Here is a 23,698-nt window from a genome sequence, read left to right on the forward strand (position 1 = left end):
TAAATGTTACTACAATAATTCATTTATCTTCATCAAAATGCTGGTCCTTAAGCCGAATTAATCATAATTAATGGCTCAATAATTAATGTTGAAGCAATAAATGAACTATTAAACGAACAAAAAGTAATCGTAGTTTGTAATTGAGATTGCTACGTGTTGCTTAATTTCCACTCGAGAAACGAATTCATGAATTCTTTTACCATTTACGACCCGATTAAATATTACATAGTGAAGTGATTATAGTTTTCGAATGAGTCGATCCGATGCACAATTCTGTGTGTAAATTAAATCCGTATTTTAATGTAACGACTGCATAGCTCCCATTCGGCCTCACCAAATTTGGGCGGCATTGCACGAAGAAATTTTGATGATATGTCAACTCGCCGAAAAAATGGGATTCCTATGTGAATGATCGCGTGTTCGATTTTGGGCTGTATGCAGAAGGTAAAGTTTTTGTTGCGCTCCGAATGAAGACTTTATAACTAGTTTAATGGAAAAATTAATCCATTGCGAAATCGGTAAGCCAATTTCGAGCCATGTCATTCAATGTTCGAAAAAGTGATATCTCAATAACATTTTTACAATAAATACATATGAAGCGTGATTAAGGACATACATAATCACAATGCTGTCTTTAGTTATACGGAGTTTATTTAATTACATAGTTATTATTTTTCTAGACATTTAAGTATCTATTTATTTCAAAAACACAAAAAAATGTTAAGTAGGTAACAGAATTTTGATAAAAAAATAAATATGTGATCTTAAAAGCGAAAGGTATAATTGATAAGTTGTTGCAAAAGTTTGAAATATAGCTCTGTGAGTAAAAGTGAGTGAGGTGGCAGGAATCTTGGAAGAAAATTTATCCCAGTTATCCGCTTGTGACCAGCAATTACGTCTAATTAAAACTAGTATTTCAAATAACATTCTATTGATACATACATGCACTAGCTATTTACATGTGTGTTGTGTGTACAATGTATTTAAATGTCAATTATTTATTAGTAAATTTTTATAAGTTTCGCAAATATTTGAAACATTATGTAATTCCATATTCGGCTATATTTTTCGTATAATTGTTATAGATAATTTTTGTTCGCTGTATAAAATAAATATTGTGTAATATATATGTTTGTATCGAGCAGCCCGGACATACAACGACCAATATTTAAACCTTGACTCGTTAAAGCTATCGCGGAATATGGTTAAAATGAATTTTAAGAATATTCACCTACACACACACGTGAAACATCACAGCCAAATTAGGTATTTCTTATTTAAATATATTGAATAATTTTATTGTATTTGAACCGTTTTTTTAAATATTATACCAATATATAACCATAGATGTAAACGATACGTATCGTAAAGATAAAAACCTATTATAAGTACGATCATAATCGTCAAAATTTACGCGGAAAAAATTCGTTTTAAATACCACTTTAAATTGACGCATTACGCTACAACTAAGGGTAATTAATACTTGTTTTTATATACCCTAAACCCAGAGTAAATTCATGATTTATCAACACCAGATGACAAGTAGATATTTATCGAACATTTTCGACATGACTTATTCATTGTTTTATTCACGAAACAATATAATCGCTAGGGCCTTGATCTTTAACATCACTGATTTACATCTGTTCTCCTGGTGCTTATTTCAATTTTACAATCGGTCTCGAGCGCCTGGACCTCATAAAGGCGGCATTCCCTTGGCAGACTATCTTTAAGCCTTTAAAGTTTTGCCCACTCGGCTGGAGCCGGTTCAAGCGATATTTTACGAGGACTGGATAGAAGCTACTGTCTGTATGGGCGAACAATGTGAACGAGAAATGTGTAGCTGTCATATGCGAGGCTATTTTTCATACATGTAAATTTTGCATTGACGTAGGTAACATGGTTGATGTTTAAGTATTTTTGCAGAAGTAATTTTATGTTGATTAATGAGGATGTTAAGAGCAGTGGTGGGCTAGTGGCTTCACCGTGCCACTATCATCACTGAGGTCGTAGCTTTGATCCCCGGCTGTGCACCAATGGACTTTTCTGTTGTGTTGTTTGTTTGTAAAACGTTTTTGTCAACTGCGCATGTTAAAAAAAATATTTAATTCCGATTGAAAACGTTACTCACTTGAAATTTAATGCGTTATAAAGGTGTAAAAAACAAATATAAATCCTTATATTAATGAGATAGACTGTCACAACTAATTTGTAACAGGACCTTAACGAATCGTTCTTATTATTGAACACACGTCATATCAAATTAGAAATACATAGTCCTGCAGATCATATTACATTTTAATTAATTATATATTTTTTTTACAGGTAAGAAATGAAATGATACATTCAGGATTGAGGATATATTCAGTAAGTTAATTCTAGAAGTACAATACTAATTCAAAACTAGAATTCTGTGTAGTAAATTTATTGTATTTTTATTATGTTATTTCATATGTTTGTTTTTTGTGTTTCGTCTGTAAAGTATATTATTATTCACTCGCGTGTATATAGGAGTGTTTTATAAATAAATAAATATAAAAAACATGGGAAATATGTATAGTATATTAGTGTAAGAAAATCAGTAGTTAACGTGATTAGCTTATGATTTTTTACATTTAAGACCCACTTAGAAATATACAGTATTTACAATATTCTTACAATAATAAAAATAATAATTAAAAACACTAACTTATTTAATGTATTTTATTATGGTAACATTAAAGGATGTTTAAGGCTATAATTAAATAGCTGGCGTGTTTATATTTATATATTATCCTTGTTTACAGTAGGCAGGGCCTTGTCGGGCTGTACCAAAACCATAGGTACATATTAAAGAAGAGTAAAAACTAAGCAATACATTTTGCCTATATATTTTTGGACTACGTCTAGAAACAGCTGCATGTGTTAATTCAATCTAATGTAATGTGTTTATTCATATAGTTGACATTATAATGGAGATGAATGTTTTTCTACGATTAAGACAAACTGAACGCCAAGGTCAGATAAAAATCGCCGTTTCTCACGACATGTCCTGAATCGCAAGTGCAAAGTTTGTATTTTTGTGCCGGTTTAGTGACATATATGTCTGCCTCACTAACGTTGTAATGAGAAATATGTTTTTTAAACATTAAGTTTTGTATTTGCAATAAATACTTGAGTGACGTAATTTAAAAATGAAAATATACAGTTCTATCATTACTCTGATCTGTATCAATGTCTGAAGTATTTCCGAACCAATTCGACTTAGGGTCCTTCAAGAAAAGAGCGTACCAATTCTTAAAAGGCCGGAAACGCACTCGCGAGCCCTCTGGCATTGAGTGTCCATGGGCGGCGGTATCACTTATAATCAGGTGAGCCTCCTGCCCGTTTGCCTCCTGTTCTATAAAAAAAACTCAGTTCTCATTTTCGGTAGCTAACAGTAATTCTAGGTTAAAAACGTTAATACGAGTTAAATAAAAAGCTTTTAACGGAGTAAAAACCTCTCGCTCGTGCGATTTAACCCATAAAAAGTTGATTAAAACTAAAACCCAGTGACTTGTTTATAAATCTCTTAGAACATTCGAAGCGAATGAAGCGTGAACATGAAACTGGTCACCTGTTAGTAGAGTTAAGCTAAATATTTTTTTTCATTAGTACAGTAGAATTCCAATTATCCGAATTAATGGGGACCGGGACCCATTCGGATAATCGGATTTTAAAAAAAATTGCCATTGGAGAGAATAAAAGCTACGTTTTGATATTGCACTATTTTTTTATTGAATTAAATGAAAGAAACATAAAATTTTCACATGTTTTAAATATAAATAAAATGTACTTATGTACAAGTTTAGAAATAAAAATCATTGTTTTTAAACATCTCCGTCAATGTAAGCTGTTTTGCGGTCTTTTTTGTTATTCGGATAATTGGCGATTCGGATAGTCGAAGTTCGGATAATTCTACTGTACATTAATCTCTCTTATATCACGGTTAATAAAACGCGTTGTAGGAGTATTCTCGCATAACGCGCTTGACCCCACTAACGCGGTATTTATAAACGATTTACGGCGTTTAACTTTTCTCGCTAAATATAAATCGAACATAAAAAACTATGATGTGACTTATTTTGTAAGTTAGTAATAAATATCTACAGAAATGTAACGTGTGCAATCCCTGCGCTTTGGGAGGGAATACCCGTGTTATACGAATTAGAGAGTTAAGGGGTTTACTTTAACGTTTAAAGAACTTTATTTCTCATTACAAAACAGAAATATTTTATCTACATGAGAAACTTAATATTAATATTTATATATTACTAGCGGATCCGACAGACGTTGTCCTGTCTACACGTCTTTAATTTCAAAATTTCAATTTTTAATAAGCCATTTTGATGAAAATTATTATTCAAATGTTATGACAATATCTAACGATCCAGCACATGGTCACACACGATATAACACAATGATAACAAAACTTTTTTTAAATTTCAGGACAGACTAAAATTAAAATTCGATTATTATTTAAAATTTGACACTGCGATGGTAGCGCCGTCTGTCGGATCCAATGTAAAACATTCCAAAATCAACAACAACTAATAAATTGAAAATTAATTAAAAAAACATTGTCCAGCGGACAAAATTGTGAATCTAAACCATTCCCAGATCCCCTTGAACACACACAAAAAATTTCGTCTAAATCGGTCCAGTCGTTTAGGAGGAGTTCAGTCACATACACACGCACACAAGAAATATATATATTAAGATATACGAGCGAGATACACGTCGCCATTGGCCGTAACAATTTTAGTCAGCTATGTTCATTCTAACATGCATCTTTAATGCCTTTTTGAATTTGTCAAACACTCCAATACTTTATTTATTATTTATAATACTTTACTGGTATAAAGTTATGATAACAATAATCCTTTTTAAAACTTTTACTTTAAAGCAAAAAAGGTTGCTGGTTCCCAAAGCACCAAATGAAGTGGTAGCCATGTTCGCCAAACTTCGAAAGGTAACACTATAAGAAGAATCTTTGTAAATAGTTTTTGAAATTTTTTGATTAAAAATAAAAGTATGTATTTATTGTTTCTCAAATTTTTAGTTAATACATGAGTATGAGACAGCCCCCGTAAGTAGTCAGAGACACTTGTATTGGGGTTGACTTGCTACTTCCCTTATTTATACAAATACTCATAGTTTCTCTCATAGAATTGCTATGAACTTATTCTATGCATGCATGTTTATGTGTGAGTGCATGTTTTTAAGTATATAATTATGTATTATTTTGAATAAATGTTCTGTCTTATGTAAAAACGAAGTAGTAATTTTCAGAAGGAACGAAGTTTTATCTGCTTGCTTATTACAGATGCAGAAATATTCTTCCCCGTTCATCCTTGTTGTTTAACGGGAAATATAATGAACTGGTGTATACTGATCACCTTAGCGGTTTTGTCAGACAGTTGTCCTCATTTTTATTTAATTATTTTAATGGTACTGTCTTGCAACGAAGTGTCAATAAATAAATAAAGTGCAAAGTTTTATTCGAAATGGTCTATGCGTATTATTGAATTGTAATTAACGTTGTATATTCACCGGTTTCCATCTTTATGTTAAGTTTAACAATTTCACGGATTAAGCCGATAATCACAATAATCTTATTTTGCGCTTTTTGAAACCGTAAAATCGTTTTTGTCGCGAAATAACGGACGCAAAATGGGTTAATGTAAAAACTAACAAAAGACGGTATTTCGTTAGTTGAACTCGTCGTTTGAAATAATTTGCAATTTGAGGTCATTAACCCCTTAACACAGATTTGATTGATTGATGAATGAAGCTGCATTCTTTTATTTTTTATTTATTTTAAGGGAACTAACAGTTCTGCTTTAAAAATGTCTCGTTAAAGGGATTTAGGGGCGGGAATTTGGAAAAATCACAAAAAGATCTGCATAAATCTTGCTGTTTTAGTATGAATTATGGACTCTTATCAATTTAATTTGCTATTTTCTTTATTGTCCTATTAAGATCATTTCATAGAGTTGTGTTATTAATATTTATTTACAGCGAAAACAAATTAGAATTTAATAAAAAATCTTTAATAAATCTAGTTTCTGAATTACTTCATTATTGTTCTAACTGTATATCTATGCAGCTGTTAATGCAATCACCATGCCGGCCTTGTCTGTGATGGCTCTCGCAATACTCATGTCATTTGGCTGTATGTAATTATAAGTTTTTTTATAAATAACAATAGAGCAAAATCTATAGTTGCAATATTTGTGAATATATTGTCTACATAAGAATTTTGTTGTCTGCTCCATTGCTTTTTATAACCATGCGCCTTTTATTTTAGTATAGTTTTTTTATTCTAGGTACATGTATTCAGATATAATTATCAAATCAATGTTTACAAAAGATTGTTAAAAGAGTAAGTATGTATATAGTTTCGTACCATATCTTTTCCAACTGAAACTACCTTTTTTGGGAGGAAATTTTACTTTCAAAAGTGCTTTTTTAAAAGGCCTAATTGAAATAAATGATTTAATTTTGTCGCACATATACGTATTTATTTGTAAAAAACACAATCCTTTCCTAACAGTGCCCCTAAATCGACAAGACATAATTAAAAAAAAATACACACGAAACATATGAAAATAATTAGGAAAAACAAAATTACATAATAATATTATATATATGTACCACAAATCATACCACCGTGGTCATTGTTATGGAATAGGAATAAGTAGAGCCCTTCGGGTCCAAGTCGTTAATTATTAAATAACAAACAAAATGTTAAAACCTCAAAGTTCAAAATCGTGCACAGTTCTCACAGGTCCCGTTCTCATAAGGTACTTATATGCTTAAAATCTTCACGTAAGATGCTGTAAATTAATCTAAGCTAAGGTCATTTGTGTTCAACTTCCGGATACAGTTTATATAATATCAGTTGGGAAAGTCTAAACCGAATACATAATATTAAAGCATTTATAGCAAGTATTAGCTATGCTGATTTAAGAGTTTTGTAATACGGTTAAATACAAGAAGTAACTTTTAACCCTCATTATATTTATATAAATTTCGCACCCAACTATCTTAATTAGCCGGTCAGTTAAGAGCCTAGCCTTAACTAAACGGCACCGTTTAACTAGCGGCCTGAAATACGTTCAGCCAGTTGGTTAAACAGCTAGGAAAATGACTTGGATCGGTGATGTTTCATTGCTTGCCTAGCTTGTTGATTGTTAAATTTAATTCCACTTTCTGCCACTCTCAAACTCGAAAAGAAACTCTTTAAACTGTCAATATGGCTGCGGCAAACTACAACTTTGACGGAGATTTCCAAATTTTAATGTAAAAAGTTTATTACAATATGATTTAGACTGTGGAACAAAACTAACTATGCAAATATCAATTAACCAGAGAAATGTTTCCTACAACTACCTGTCTTGGTGCGCGGGCGCAGTATTAATTGCCTGCATTATCGACGGCCGCGTGATATGGTACTTCCGACTGCATCCGACGATAAGTTTACGATTATAAATCTTGGCCCAGTGCTATCTAGGCACTGTTTGATATCATAGGATGAATATTTGATTATAATAATTCCAAAATAATAATAATAATTTCATGATAATATTTTTAGTTTTTTATTTAATATTTTTCAACTACGTGGTACATATATATTACCAGCCATAGAAATTCAGGTTTTGTTAATGAATATTTATATGCATCGCTCTTCGTTTGTTTAATATAGGTCCTATGCTTATTGTCAGAGTAGTAAAATTACCAAATGATTTAAATTTTAAAGGCTCAATATCGTACTTTTTTAATAGCATTTGTTCTCTCTTTAATCTAACTCAAATCTCTGCGCCCGTCAAAACTATCTCTGCTTTTTAAAGAAGATTTGTATGTACTATGTTTGTAAGGAGTTTGCTTAAAAAGTACTGGACCGACTTAAAAATTCTTTCACCGTTTGAATGTTACATTATCACTGATCAAAATAGGCTTAAATGCAAAGAAAATAAGACTCCCTACTAAAACTACATGACAACTACAAAAATTGTCTATAAAATATTGCGCTACGAAAACTATTGATGAACAAAAAATGTTCCACAATATTAAAAAACTTATCAATATCTTATCTTATCAATAACAAATAAAAAAAATAAAGGTCCAGACGTACAAAGAAACACATATAAAGTCAAAGTCATTTGCTCTCTATGAAAAATTAACTGTAGTGGCTATGTGGCTTTTTGACGTCCATACGTGTCTCGTTAATTAATAATATATGAATGAAACGTCATTTAAGATCACAAGCACACAGGCAGTGTCTACGATTAGAACCTTGCTCCTATTGATTTTATCGCGACAAACTGCAAACACCCGTTTCCTTTCTAAAAAGGAAATAAGTGCTTTTAATCTCCTGTCGCGTTTGACATTCTTCTCCGGGCTGCTCGCGGACATTTCTATTTCACTGTATTTCATTGGCCTTTGGCGTTGATAATTAGAAACTGACAAACCTAAATCGTTCAAGAACAGAAATCGTGTACTTCTCACAATTTATTGTATATTTTGTTAGGGGAAAATTGTTATTCTATTTAAATTTGCTTTGTTTAATATAATCGAAATTTCTCGAAAGAAAACCTGGTCAACTTGCCAGACCGAGGCTGCCTTGGTAGGATGGAGTGGTAGTAACTTTGCGATGACGAAAGACTTTTGGAAGTATCTTTACAGGTGTCACAGCGATTACAATCGTTTCAGCCGTTGATGATGATGATTCAAAATTTGTGTATTCATCAATATCTATTTAGGGTGCTATATTTATTTTATTTGCTCTGCAATACTAGAAAGATTTTTTTATTACAATTATAAAATAATATTAACACCAATACTGACTCGCATGCCTGAGGTCGTGGGATCGAACCCCGGCTGGTCACTCATGGACTTTCTAAGGAAAACATTGTGATGAAGCCGGCTTGCCTTAGACCAAAAATTTAAAGTCAAGTCTGATTTTTTTTACTAACACCAAGACGCTTTAAAAATATGATGCAATTTGTTTGCGAAGTATATTGTGAAATCGTAGTAAAACCTAATCTCGATTACAAACATTATTAAGAGTCAAAGTTTGCTTTTTTATATGTTTGTAACTAATAAACTTTATACCCATTGCGGAAAGTCTTTCACTATAAGAATACATACTTAATTATGCCCGAGTTACTTTTTCCAAATTAATTTAATACAAGTTCATGTTAACGCCTATACATCTATGTGAAATAAAGTGCAAGGTTAATCTTTAATATTCCTAAATAAGAATAAATATATATATTGTTTAAAAAAGGTATTGGTAAAAATACACTACAGTTAATATAAGAAATAACCAAAGTTGTAATTGTGTTTTCTTGGATGTTTTTCAATCAAGCGTTCTAGTTCGTGAGTCATACGGAAACTTGTTATTGGCGAGCGTAGGTTCGATTCCCGGCTTGTTGTCCGATATCGAGCTGCCGATAAATCGCTCAACACCTCAGATACAATGGAAAAGAGAAAGTTTGATATCAGAATCAGCAAAAATAATTTTAATCCTTGAATGCTATTTCGAAAGTTGTTGTTTTTATCTTAAGGTTTAAAGGTAAAACTGAGCAGTAAGGTTTATTTTTTTAGTTAAGTAAACTCTACGTTATCAAGATTAACAACATATTTAATCAACAGTTTTATAAATATCTCGCTCAAGAATATATTAACGTCTAAAGAGAACGAATCCTTTTGAGTTACTAAAACTAATGTTTGTAAGTGCAATGAGTAGTATCACAGCGTAAGAAGTAATACCCTGTTGATACCACTAATTACTTAGTTTAATCTATTTGCTGGTATTGACGCACGCCCTCGACTTTCTGAGTCTAAGGCAAGCCGGTTTCCTCACGATATTTTTTTTGCACCGTTCGAGCGAATGTTAAATGCGCACATAGAAATATAGTATTGGTGAATAGCCGAGGATCGAACCTATGTCCTCAGGGATGTGAGTCGCTTGCTGAAGCCACTAGGCCAACACTGATCAAAAAGTAATTGTATAGACTAGTAATTGTTAAGATAGAAAAAAACCTAAACAAAATATATTGGAGAAAAGAAGAAAGTTACAAATATTTTAAAAAATATCCAATTCTATTGCCTCTTTTTGTAAAATTTTATTTACTTCTAATCCTGGAGCTAGTCCTTAGAAGAGGACCATAACCCTCTAATAGACATAAAAAAACTTTACTTATAATATCCGGATTTTCTTCTAATGGAGGAGGCTTCAAAAGGGGGTTCTGATACTTAGATATGATACTAACAAATAGGTACATTGTAACTTAAACAATGATAAATATATTGTTTTAATAATAAACAGCTCAAATATCCTTAACTCCAACTTCGATTATGCTTCTTTTGGAGTAGACTCTTGGGCCGTGGGAGGCGGGAGCACTGGCGCTAATGAGATGTTAAAGTTGGCGTCTGACAGTACCGGTGACTCCAGAGATGATGCTTCTCATCGAATAGGTATCACAATACAGCTTCGAAATGCTTCCAGCGTTAAAGGTTCACTCCAACAGGGACCAACATTTTTGAATTTGTTTTATTTTTATTGTATTTATAAAATAATGAAAGTAGAAATAAAACAGTACAAACTACACCTGGGTGAACACATGGGTGACTTGCGAAACAGAATTGGATTAATGAAGTATCTACATGGTTTTATTATGTATCAGCGAACGTGTTACTTTTCTCTGTGTTACATTGGGCCTTGAGCATTTATTTTTTATTTAATTAATGTATATACCATCGTACGCCATTCACCAATTATGTGAACTTTTGATGTAACCATTTTGTGTTAATTCATCGGATATTAATTGAGTTACTTAATTGATAAAGTTTTAAAGTTAAATTAGTTTTTCATAGAATCGTCCTAGTAATTGTTTGCGTAATAACATATTTTTATACAAACCTTGACATATAACAATTATTAAAATATATAAATGTGAGAATTTCATTCTTTTTTATAATTTTATTATTGTTATTTTGTGTGTTTCTGTATGAGTGTTAGTAATCAATTTTACGTCTTAATGTTATGATCTTTTTTCTTTATAGTTTAAAAATATATGTCTGTGTATGTGATCGCATAGAAACCGCTGAACTATTTTGGTGTATTTTGACAAAACCTTTAAATACTAAGCGTAAGTTGTATTTCCATACAAACACGTTTTACATTGTACTACGTCCTCGAAACCCAGTGTTTTATTCAAATGAGTGCAGTACCGTACCGTTGGTTCTACGTGATCCTAGCCGTCATCCGCCCATTAGCTTTCAGGATGTGGCACACTTTCAATATTAATTGTCTATAATAGTAGGTATTTCCTCCATCTTTAATTAAAATTTCATTAATCCTAGTTCCTAATTTATAAAGTTAACACGTTTTTTTAAACAGTTACAGTTAAAAGTATGAGCAGTCAATGTCAAGCCAAAAATCATTTATTCATATAGGTAACACAATGTACATTTATGAACGTCAAAAAAAGAAATATACATTAAACGCTTCTAATTTTACTGCCAGTTCTTAAATCAAGGGCGTAGAACGGAAGAGAACTGGCAATAAACTCTCCGCCATTATTTTTTATCGCAATTTTTTTTGTTTTACTTAACGTTTGTAAGGAGCTGCAACCATTACATCAATTATTGCTCGTGGCAGTGTTAGCCTAGTGGCTTCAACGTGCGACTCTCATCCCTGAGGTCGTAGGTTCGATTCCCGGCTATGCACCAATGGACTTTCTTTCTATGTGCGCATTTAACATTTGCTCGAACGATGAAGGAAAACATCAGATAACCGGATGGCCTTAGTCTAAAAAATAGTGTGTGTCAGGTACAAAATTGTGCACTGGCTAGGTAGCCTATTTTATTGACAAATGATCATGAAACAGATACAGAAATCTGAGGCTCAGACCTATAGAGGTTGTAGCACTGATTTTTATTTATTAAAGTTAGAAAAAAAACAGCTGCTACTTAAAATGTCTCATAAATAAATGGTCTCGGTTACAATACGCTCTCAAGGTAAAAAAAATCTTTAGTGAATTTGTATGAATAAAGATAATAATAATTAAATGTTTCTCTTTAATCGTTCTCATTAATCCGGTCTCATTACACTTTTCAGTTTGTAATTACGTCTGTCTGGTTTTATTAATCGTCACAAATGTGCATGCAATTACTTACCAACTTTTTACATCAAAAGTAAACCAGCATAGCCATAATCGCATCACGATTATCATTTCTCATGAGAATACGAGCCGGGACGTTCACTATTTACGCTTGTACGTTAATTCAACACCTTAAAAGGCGTGAATAATTAAGTGAAAAAGTGGTTAAGATTCCTCGGCTTAAACGTGGCCGGTGCATGATGCGTTCTAATTTTTTTGCACGCTGCAAATCATCACAACAGGGATGAGACAAGGGGTTGGGAACAGTGAAGCGATCCAACGGACGCGATACGTCAGTAACTCAGTAGTGCTGTGCCATCAGCGTGCAGCGGTCGTGTTGTAGGGGCGCCGTTCGTCGCTCGCTCCGTATCGAATTATTCGCGGTTTTCTCTGAAGAGCGCACGTGTCGCTAAGCGTATTTACGTATACGTGCACCTGTGGTAGTTGTGACGTGAAAGACCAATTTTGGTTATTGTTTTGTGTTACCGATACAATTCGATTGCTAATTCTGTGCTGTTCTGTTTTGACCCAGTACTGTGTTGTGGTGTTGAGTGACGGACGATTTCAGCAGCTTCAGCCGACTGAGATTGGATGAACGCCAATATTGAAGTTAAGGTGAGCAAATCGAAATACCGTTTGGAATTTTTTTTTGCGAACATATTGCACAAGGCCCAGTTATCTAAAACAATACCTTCTTATCTAAACAAAACGCCGGTTATATGATAAAACGCTTTATGTGATTCCTGTTTATTGCTCTTATCAAATTTGCGACAGAATTTTCCGTTTACAGTTTCAGTACGAAGAATTAATCGCTACAGCATACATTATCATTGGAATTCGGTTTTTCATAACATGATCATTCTTGAGTATCAAAGAATTTACTATTCCGTGTAACATGCGATGGTAATGTGTGTGACTAAAAATGTAATATAGACCGATAAACCCACAAATACAATACATAAAAATAGATAAATATATATTTAATTTAATTAAATTTTTGGTCTCTGTGAGCATTTCACTGTATTACGATTTACGATTCTTATTATTGATTTAATCATGAGCGCAGAAAGCACCAGTACTGGGGCACATATAAACTAGATTTATTGGGACGTTATGGGTTAACTTGAATTGTGATATATTTTTAGGTACGAGATAAACAATTTCCAAGGTCAGTGTGTTGAAATTTGACCGCCGCATATCATATTCCTAGTCGTTGATTTGACTAATTAACTTGTTTGCTTCGGAGTCGTAACTGTTTTTAACCTAAATTGTTTCTGAGTATTTTATAAATTGAGTGTTAATAGTGAATGTGCTATCAATGAATGGATGTTATTAAAATTTTAAATTCGAGAGTTAGAAAAATGCCTGAATTAACACAAATTTTCGAGATGTAAAGTATTGGATGCAATTACTCAATGACTTTGTAATGGTTAAAAGCATAATTTAGACGTTCCCGAAGGAATAAATTTGTAGGCAGACTTGCATACTAATGTGATTTTATACATAACTTCGGACAGAAAGATGTTATAAGATACCCATAGACATTCATTTTGATAGTGGGGTCGCAAGTGCGTTGCTGGCCTATGAATTAATAGAGTATTTCTTGAAAGACCTTACTTAACTCAAGTTATAGAGTGCAGAATTGTTCCCTTCAGCATGTGGATTTGGAACAGTTTTGAAAATGGAATGTGTTAAACTTATCAGACACGTTATAAGAAAAAAAATATGTTCCTATTTCAAAAATCTACTAATCTATTTTAAAAATTGCACGTATAGCGAAAATCTTTACATATAAAGTCTCGTTCAATACTTGCTCACGTGCGTTATAGTTGTATGTATGGTTGTTTAGTGCCTCAGTCACGTTTGACACAGTCTTGCCTCAAGCTTCACTTATTGACGCCCGTGTTTATTTATTGAATGTCTGTTGATATGTTAATATTGCTTATGTTCAATTATGTTCGTTGCATTTCGCCTAGGATATAGTGCTCTTGTCTATATCCTAGCGTAGCAGATCTTATTGTTTGTATTATAGAATTCATTATTTAAAGATTTTATTTTCTCAAAGAATTACATTAATTAATAATTAAATTTAGGGTAGGTTATGTACATCAAATTATTTGAAAATTACCGGCCCGTCCCGGTTTCGCACAGGTCATACACTAAATGCGGTCATACACATACATGAATAAAAATATATTTAGCAAGTATATAGCTGGAGGATTTGTGTTTGGGACTTGATGGAAATGAACTGGTAACAAAATGACATAAACAACCAACATTTCACTGGGATTTAGAAATATGTAATAAATCTATTTCATAGATAAAGGAAATATATTTTAGTAAATGTGTACAAGATTTTTTTTTATGTCGCATCGATATTACAATGTTATCACAGGAACGTTTAATAACGTAGATAATTAATATAATTATGAAAACCATACTAAGCAGTAGGTATATGTATGTCAGAGTAGAGGCTGGATAGTATAATAAATAAAATTAATAACATTGTACACGTGATTAGTAGCACGTTTAAGTAAACATATCTGTGTAATCTATATTTTAATCTATTTATATCTTTGTTTTAAACGACAAATGGTGTAACGTCAATAGCAGGTTCGTAATTTGCATAATTCGTACGTAACAGATGGTACGTAAAATGTCGGGTGCGTACCGGAGTGCCTGCAATCGTCTAACTCAATGGGCTTCAAGTGGAACAGATTCTGACTCAGATTATTCGACCTCCCCAAAATAGTCGGTTCGTGACCGTCTACCTCTTGTTTTTGGTTTCTTAGCGTCACTCATTCAATTGGCTGTTGGCCTTCGGCCAGGATATCAGGAATGCTGCTGCTGATCCAGTTTAAATTGATGCTTAAAACGATTTATTATTGTCCATTTGCATGCGACATTCTTCTGGGTGGCGCTAACATACGCTATTCTTCTGAGGTTTTTTATTCGCAATTATATGTTGTTCCAACAAATATACAGTATTTACTATATTCTTATATAGTAAATACTGTATATTGTATAGCAACAATAATTAAAAATTGATAAATGTAAAATTGGAATTATAGTATACCTAGTTAAAGTATTTTAATTGATATAATAATATTTATTGATTAACACTTAGTTGCATAAACTAAATTTAGTAAAAAAGGCTCGTTAACGAAATATATACAGACATGCATGTGCATCAATGACAAGTGCGTTCAACATTTTAGACGAATTATTACTACAATAAAAGAGAAAAAATGGAACTACAGTCACCGTGATAAAGAAATAGAAATACATAAGCAATTTAGAGTTTAATGTATTTTTTCTATACAATTGTTATTATAGGTGATGGAACAGCAATGTCTGCAGCATATTACGCCTGTCATAATATGGATCTGCCTGCATGAGATCTGTACCATTGAAACCGACGTTGGTTCACTGCCTAAATGAAAATAAGGACTTATGTGTTTCAGAGAAAATTCACTTGACTTTTGTTATGGGTTTTTAAACTATAAAATAAAACAAAATAAACACATTTTGAAATATTTATGACAAACCTTAAGCTAAGTAAATACTAACATGCATTAACTAATTAACTAAACTTATAAACTAAAATTAACCTTAACTAATAGGTTATGGGCGCCAGGAGGATTTTTATTTTTGGGTCATCCCACCAAAACCCGCTGTATTGTACAGGAGTGTTCACAACACAGTGACACAATCTTCATACAAACATTTGTTTTATGAATATTAAATTTGAGGGCATTTCATAAAGCTAAAAAAACAAACCAGAAAAAAAACATTTCAAATACTAAAACAAAATTAAGCCACAAGATAATAATAATAAAAAAACACATACCCCTCAACACAGTAACAACACTAGAACCAAAATTTTATATAACACCAAAATGTTAATATTAAGTGTGTCACCGACTCGTCCAATTATCGGCAAACACCAACCGTGTCTGTCCTCTCGTTCCTACCATTTGATAAATCCTCCTATACAAAGGATTAAAATATACATACTAGACTATTGTAAACGTTTTTGTTATCAACAAAGTGTTTGTGTCAACTTGCTTGATCGCTGGTTTTTTCAAAATCTTATTTATAATGTTTCGATCGTTGTTGACGGTACAACGGAGCTAACTTTAGTTTTACGAGAGGCAGTCTATGACGTGCACACATCAAACGGCACCAGCCATTGTTATGTTTATTATTAGTACATCAATTTTCCTTGCTCCAGTCACACTGTGCATAAGCACTATCATCGATAACCTTGCATCTAAGTATATAGTTAAATATAATTACAGTTAATTATAGTATTGCAATTTTGATTGGAAAGTGTTTAGACAAAAACGCAGATCATATATCAGTGACTTCTTTAAGCAATCGCGGAATATGCCTGATGTCTAAAGAATATCTATTTTTTTTTAATGTATTAAAAATATTTTAATGTATTTTTCCTTTTGTAAATGTTTGAACCTTTTAGTGTATATTATGTATTCTATCTTTGGCCATACCTTTATTATAATTGCTTTATGTTATATTTTTTTTGTTAGCTGTAGGATTATCATAGCACGTCGAGGCATAATACAAAATTCCATCCATATCACCTCTGTCGTTCCACGACTGAACGTTTTTATAGCAGTTTTTGCCACACCACCGCTATATTAAATCAGCTGTCCACTGAAGTATTTTAAAACCAAGAAAATTCAGAAAGCCCTCTAGCATTGAGAGTGCCCATGGGCGGCGGTATCACTTGACATTGTGTGTGGTGAGCCAATGCTATAAACAATACAAAATAAATAAATAAAAAATAAGCTTACTGAATATGATTTAATATCTAAATAAAACCCTCAAGTAATGCACTAATAAAGACAGATCACAAATGAAATTGTCTATTGGTGTCATCGGGTCATAAATATCAAACAATGCGTTCAGTCTACCGAAAGTTTCATTACGTTAATTATTCGTGTCAGGCCGACAAAAAGTGTAACAAGACTGAGACCGGTCCAACCGATTCTTGATGCGTTTGTTATTTGAGCTTGTTTCGCTTTCGTGTCAAGCCTTGCTCCAATATTAATTCATCGTTTAATGGTCCTGTTTATAGAGTGTATTTACAATAAAACTCTAGTCTATGGATTCCTTTCGCCTGGAGTTTTAGAAACCTTGCTGTATTACTATTATTTTCATTATTCCCACATAATTATGTATTTACAGTATATATTCGCGGATGCTGGATCAATGCGACTTTAAAACAGTGTGAGTTGTGTACTGCGATATTATGGCCTTCTTGATTGTTTAGAAAATATACTTTGGCGCGTTAGGAAAAAATAATGAGAGTAAATTTAAACAAAAAAATACCACCTAAAATGGCACTTTTAAACGTTAAATAAAATACAAAAATGATTCTAGTTTATACAGTGCGCGCACACTGTCACAAAAACCGACACTCTGAAGTTAGCTATAGTCAACGAAATTGTAAGGCGAAAGATCAATTTTTGAAAAGATTTTTATCTTGATACGCCAAAGAAGTATAAATTCTATCGTGTGTACTTAACACACACGTTTTTTTGGAATAGAACAGGGGTCGAACGGCTTACCATTGAAACTCAGTGCCAGAGGCGTTGCCGGCTTTTAAGATTTGGTACGCCAATTTCTTTCTCTTTTTCGATTGTGAAGAAGTTGCATGGATCTGGTTAGCGCTGCGCATTCTTAAGTCATTATAACACATATGAATTATTTTCTATATCATATTTCCACTATGTATATATCCATGTGTTGTGTGCAAAGTAAAATACAATTATATAAATTATCGAAATTATATCGTAATTACTCATTAACTATAATTGTTTTTAAATGTTTTCAACAATCCTTTGTAGCGATGAATTTAAAGATAAAGTGGAAAGCAAAAACAATTTGTCGCTAAATCAGGTTAAAATGATAAACGGCGTAATTATCAGTAAATGCGGTATGTAAAAGCTGTGTACCTTTAATTGGATGGTCTTCAAATTCTTGAAATGTTTCTGTAACGCAAATCTTTTATTTATTTTACTCGGAATTATATGTTGACAAATATTGGTTAAGAGGTCAGGTATCGGTAAACCCGTCTTCGACGACATAAAGACTTTTAAAAGGCTTATGAATAAATATGATTCGACTTTTATTACACTGTTGGCACCGATGGCTTTGTAAAAAATGAATTATTCGCTGCACTAGAAAATTGGAACACGGCACAAGGACTCAACGAATAACGGTTGGATAATAAAGTTTATTTTTTGGCTTCAATGTAATTGGAGGGCATTCGGAATGTCGTCTGACGAAGGTGCATCCGAAAAGGAGATGCCTTAAAAGGCAACACAGATGCCTTATATTTAAATAGAGTTTAAATTTTGCATTGAATGTAGTCTGCAATATGCTTTATTGCTATTTTTTATTATCGTCTATCTTGTGGACATTGCAATTGTTTTTATTGCGTCTTGACTTGATGTTTACAAAAATATATTGTTTATCTATCGTATTATCACTTCGTGAATGAATTCAAAGTATAATATTTACTTATATTTATCGAATATCAATGGCTTTACAACTTATATTTCTGTATGCGTGCCGTGATGACAATGATGACGGTTTCATCACGATGTCTGTTGCTCAGTCGAGGATTGAACCAACGGCCATAGAGAAGAGAGTCGCTGAATCTACTATGCAAATTCTGCTTTTATCGACTAATCCAATGATTTCTTTTGTATAAAATTACCATAACTGGAATGTTATTGCGTTGAACTAAATACTTAGTTTTCGCGTCATTTAAATATTCTCACATAGCGGTGTCAGAGGCTAACGGTAGAGTAATCATAACACTATCCCTGCGCAGACGCAGCGATGCACATCAACCATAACCTAGTATCAAACGATGTACTCTAATGCCGGCGTAATGCGCACGAAAAACCCATAAAATTCCTCGAAACATAAGTAGATCATCTATTGTTATTAAAATCCGTGTTTTATTACTTAAAACACGGCTTTCAACGTAATGGGATGTTTTGGTTTAATGTGACAGAAAATATATCGGAGGCTTTAGAGGTGACCTCATTAGGTTATTAAATTCTAAAATAAAATAGGACCTCAAATTTTAAAATTATGTAGTTTATCAGGTATAAGTAAAGTATTTACATTTTTCTTAACCTACATAAAAATAATTATAAAAGAGAGAGTTAAAATTAATTTAAAAAGTTTGGTCACTGTGGCAGTGTACCTTTAACGCGGGCAGCATTTCCTCTCTATATTGCGATATAATACTTATTCGTTGAGCGAGGAAAGCATCAACCCTGGGGTCACCAGTAGGTACTATCTTCCATTGGCGCCTGGGCACTTAAACCCCACGGCCCAAGAGACTACTCCAAAGCGAACAAAATAAAAGTTGTAGGAAAGATTCTTATACTTTAGCCTTGTATTATTTCATTTTAAAGTTTACCACATCATACATAGTACTAAATCTCCGTATGTAACTTTCCATATAAAATGGATCACAATTTAAGTAAATAATGTAACAAAGAAAAATCATAAAATATATACAAGATAAATTAACAAATATATCAGCAAAGCAGCGAATTAGATTCGAGATAGGCACCCAACAATGCAAAACAGAGAATTAGATTCTTACTTAATAAATTAGTTAACAAGTGTTCATGTAAACTCGTTTCAATAGAGCTTGGGTCGCGCAGGTGAACAGGGGTGCTTTTATGGTATCGTGTTAAAATCGCGACACCTGTCTCCATATTAGCGCAGAGTAAGCGAAAGATGGCGTAAGGTACAACTTGATCGGTTAACAACGAACCTCTGTTAATGAAGCCAGCCAATACAAGCAAGTAAAAATACCCAATCAGATAGATAATCTGTGGTCAATATTTTTTATTTTAGTTAGATATTTTTAAGACGTTATTAAAGGTGAATTAGATTTGTAACTGTAACGGTAAAGTACTATACAAATCGAGTAGACTTCATCGTCAATAGACTCGTCATTTAAATATGTAGTCTGGCAAAGGTTTTAAACCATAGATTATAAACGTTTGCTATTAGACATCGTCATATTAGATCTTTATCATAACGTAGCGTAATCACATCAATCTCCGGTGGCAGGTAATTAATTAATTTAATTCCGAACATTTTCTTAGAATCCAAGTTACGGGCTGGATCAATTTTCTAAGTTGATTTTTTATACTGCAGTTATTAGGGTAACTTCGACGTAATAAATCTTTTGTTAGATACATAGCGTACAATAACTCAGTTATATTATATATTAATATTCGTAACGTCTTTGCGTATGAAAAGAGTATCAATTCTTAAAAGGGCGGCAACACAACAACGGCTCGTGAGACCTATCACATGAATATCAGATGAGCCTCTTGCCCGTTTCCCTCTCTATAAAAATTTATTTCCTAAGATTTTATTGTTTGTAGTCACACGGTAGATTTTTGGTAATTTAATATAGCCTATGTAAGTACTTTTTGGTTTTTCATTACGAAAATATGTAAATACAAATGATCTTAGATTTTTGGTATAATTTAGAGTTTTGTCAAAAAAAAGGTACACATCATGCAATAGTACGGTTTTCTTGCAATTTTTTTTAGTTATTCCCCTAGTCGATGAACGTATCACTCATCAACAATCTTATTTTTATCACTTTGATTTATTGAACGCGGCAACTACGTAACCTAACGAATAACCTAACATGGTAACAGCTGCCTAACGATAAAACGATAGTCAAGAATAGCTAATCCAATAGAAAGTAGCTTTTGACTGAATCCTGGAATATATCGATAAATATATTGTTTATCAATCGAGTACATTGAATGCAATAATTGACAGACTGACATATGTAAGAGTATATATACGTATTGCATTTAGAATAACTTAGGTTAACCGATTAACATTTAAGATTTGGAGGAGTAGGTTCGATCCCCGGCTGTGCACCAATGGAGTTCCTTTGTGCGCATTTAAAATTCGCTCGAACGGTGAAGGAAGACATCGTGAGGAATCCGGCATGCCTTAGATCCAAAATGTCAACTGCGTGTGTCAGGTACAGGAGGCTGATCACCTACATGCCTAGATGGATCATGAAGCAGATACAGAAATCTGAGGCCTAGACATAAAAAGCTTGTTACGTCATTTATTTATTTTTTATGACCAACTAGGCCTCAGAACAGGACATATTTAGGTTACGGATCGGGTGCATAATGTAGATATAATGAGGACTGGATCTACGGGTTTCAATAATCTGAAGTCACAACAGGATCAAATAAGATTTCTGTCACGGTAGACCAATTTTTTTGTTACACTGGCTAAGTTCACTAGAGCTGCTGTTTCTGTATAAGAACATTTTTATCTGTATAATTATTGGTGTATTGACTAGTAACTGTTAAGGTAGAATTATGTGGAAAATAAACAGATACTTCCTAGTTCGCACTAGACACACCCAGGAACAGATGGTGAAACTCATGAAATACAGCGCATCCATTATTCATTAATTAGCCTACTATCGCCTGCGTAAGACCAGACCATAACGGTCTCGGAAGCTAGAAGACACAAAAACTTGTTACTACTCACCGATGCTAACAATTTTTAATCAGAAACATTTCTACACAAGATTTGCCACACATACCTCTTGTTTATAGTTGGGACTTAAAGTTCTTTTAACAATTATTGTGTAAGGATATTGATAATTTGAATGTTTTATTATGTACTTATGTGAATTATTTGTTAGACATATAGTATCACTTAATTGTAGATAGGGATTGATGTATTACATAACTTTTCTCCATAGTTTCCATACAGTATACTATTTAGGAATATTTTTTTAACACCTTACACTACCTTCAATCTATACAGAGCCATAAGTCTTTTGACAATATTTAATAACCTATGTTCTAATCGTGTAAGAATTAAAATAATATTTTATATACCATAATAAATATTTTCTCTACATAATATTAGTATAGATGTATCTATATGGGACAAAAAGCAATGTGGAAAACTTTGCCAGAAACTGGGCATTCGCATTGTTCGATCGTCGCGCTCAAAACATATATGAATATGTTAATTTTAGTAAATTAATTCAGTGAAGTTCCGCATATTTATTTGACATCGACGTCCGATGTTATTTCCTTACGTGAATAAATTCAACAGTATTGTAGTACCTGTTACAAATGTTGCGTTTAGTGCAATGTTTTTAAAGGATTCTTGGAATTTGTCACGTGTATCACTTTACAAACGCTTGTGAATTAGTCTGTGATTCAGAGCATTGGATTTGACGATAAATCATAGTTTCTTCGACTCTTTATCTTTCCCTTATTGCGGACTATTATGTCAAAATCCAATACATTTTTCATACAATGATTATTGCTGAATACAATATAATAATATGTATAAGTTTGTTGATCTAATAGGCAAGTTGTTGATCAGCCTCCTGTCTGACATACGCCGTGGACTTTGGGTCTATGGCAAGCCCGTTTCCTCAAGTTGTCGTTCACCGTTCGACCGAATATAAGCGCACATAGAAAGAGTCCATTGGTGTACGGGATAGCCGGGGATCAATTGTAGGTGCGATGACAGTCGCACGATGAAGCCTGAAGCTAAATCCACTGTTTATCTTACCCCAAGATAATGATTCTACAAAATCGTAGCCATTAACGTTAATTAGTATAACTGGTTCAAGTTCCTCTTGGAACTTTTTTATTAACTGACCCTAACTTGACTGAAGGCTGTCTGCAACTTTCGTTATCAATCAAGCTATCGCTTTTTCGTGATTCATGCAAATGTCGCATTTATTGCATATGCAATTGAATGCACATTGCCGCGCACATATTTGTAACACTTCTGACAACAGAGGATTAACGAACGAGACAGTTGATTGAAAATATTTAGGACAATGTATCATAGTACTACTTTGTTGTTGCAATTACGAATGTGTTCTTTGAATTACGTTGCAGTTACTTAGAATTTTGTTTAAAAACCACGGAATATTATGTGTTGATGTTTCTTTTGTGAAATCATTTGAGTGTGGTTGAAATAGTTCGACGCCGCACTCGCAAACCATCTGGAATTGAGAGAGTCTATGAGACCCCCTGTTCTATAAAAATAGTTCTATTGGTATTTATCTACCATCTTTTATGATTTGGGGGGATTTTTTGCTCTTTTTCGACCTACGGGGAGGATGATTGTAATCTACAGATTCTTAACCTGAAAATGTTTACGCAAGTAAATAACGTCGAGGCAGAATACTAATTTCCACCCGTATGACCTCGACGTCCGTTGTTCAATTGAGCATTTTTTAAGGCAGCTTTTGCCCCGCACTACTATGTGGAACCAGCTGTCCACTGATGTTTGATGATTCCAAACCAATTCGACTTAGGGTCCTTGAAGAAAAGCCAGGTAAGCCACCCGCCAGTTTTCCCCCTGTTAAGTAAAAAAATTGAATTATTCAAACGTATGGAAGTTACTAAACTTCATACAAATTT

General features: G+C 33.0%; 1 protein-coding gene across 12 annotated transcripts in view; it reads left to right on the forward strand.

Moving 5' to 3' along the window:
• Positions 1–23,698, forward strand: part of LOC110995591 (rho GTPase-activating protein 23) — a 306,700-nt gene that overhangs the window by 145,391 nt on the left and 137,611 nt on the right. The window contains exon 1 of one of the 12 annotated variants that reach the window (XM_022262830.2): positions 12,510–12,806. The exons of the other annotated variants lie outside the window; for them this stretch is intronic. Within the exon in view, the coding sequence (XP_022118522.2) occupies positions 12,783–12,806 (24 nt within the window). The 5' untranslated portion in view covers positions 12,510–12,782. Of the gene's footprint in view, positions 1–12,509; positions 12,807–23,698 lie in introns of those variants that run through there. 12 annotated transcript variants of the gene reach the window in all.

This window comes from Pieris rapae, chromosome 8, assembly GCF_905147795.1.
Source record: "Pieris rapae chromosome 8, ilPieRapa1.1, whole genome shotgun sequence".
Lineage (NCBI taxonomy): Eukaryota > Metazoa > Arthropoda > Insecta > Lepidoptera > Pieridae > Pieris > Pieris rapae.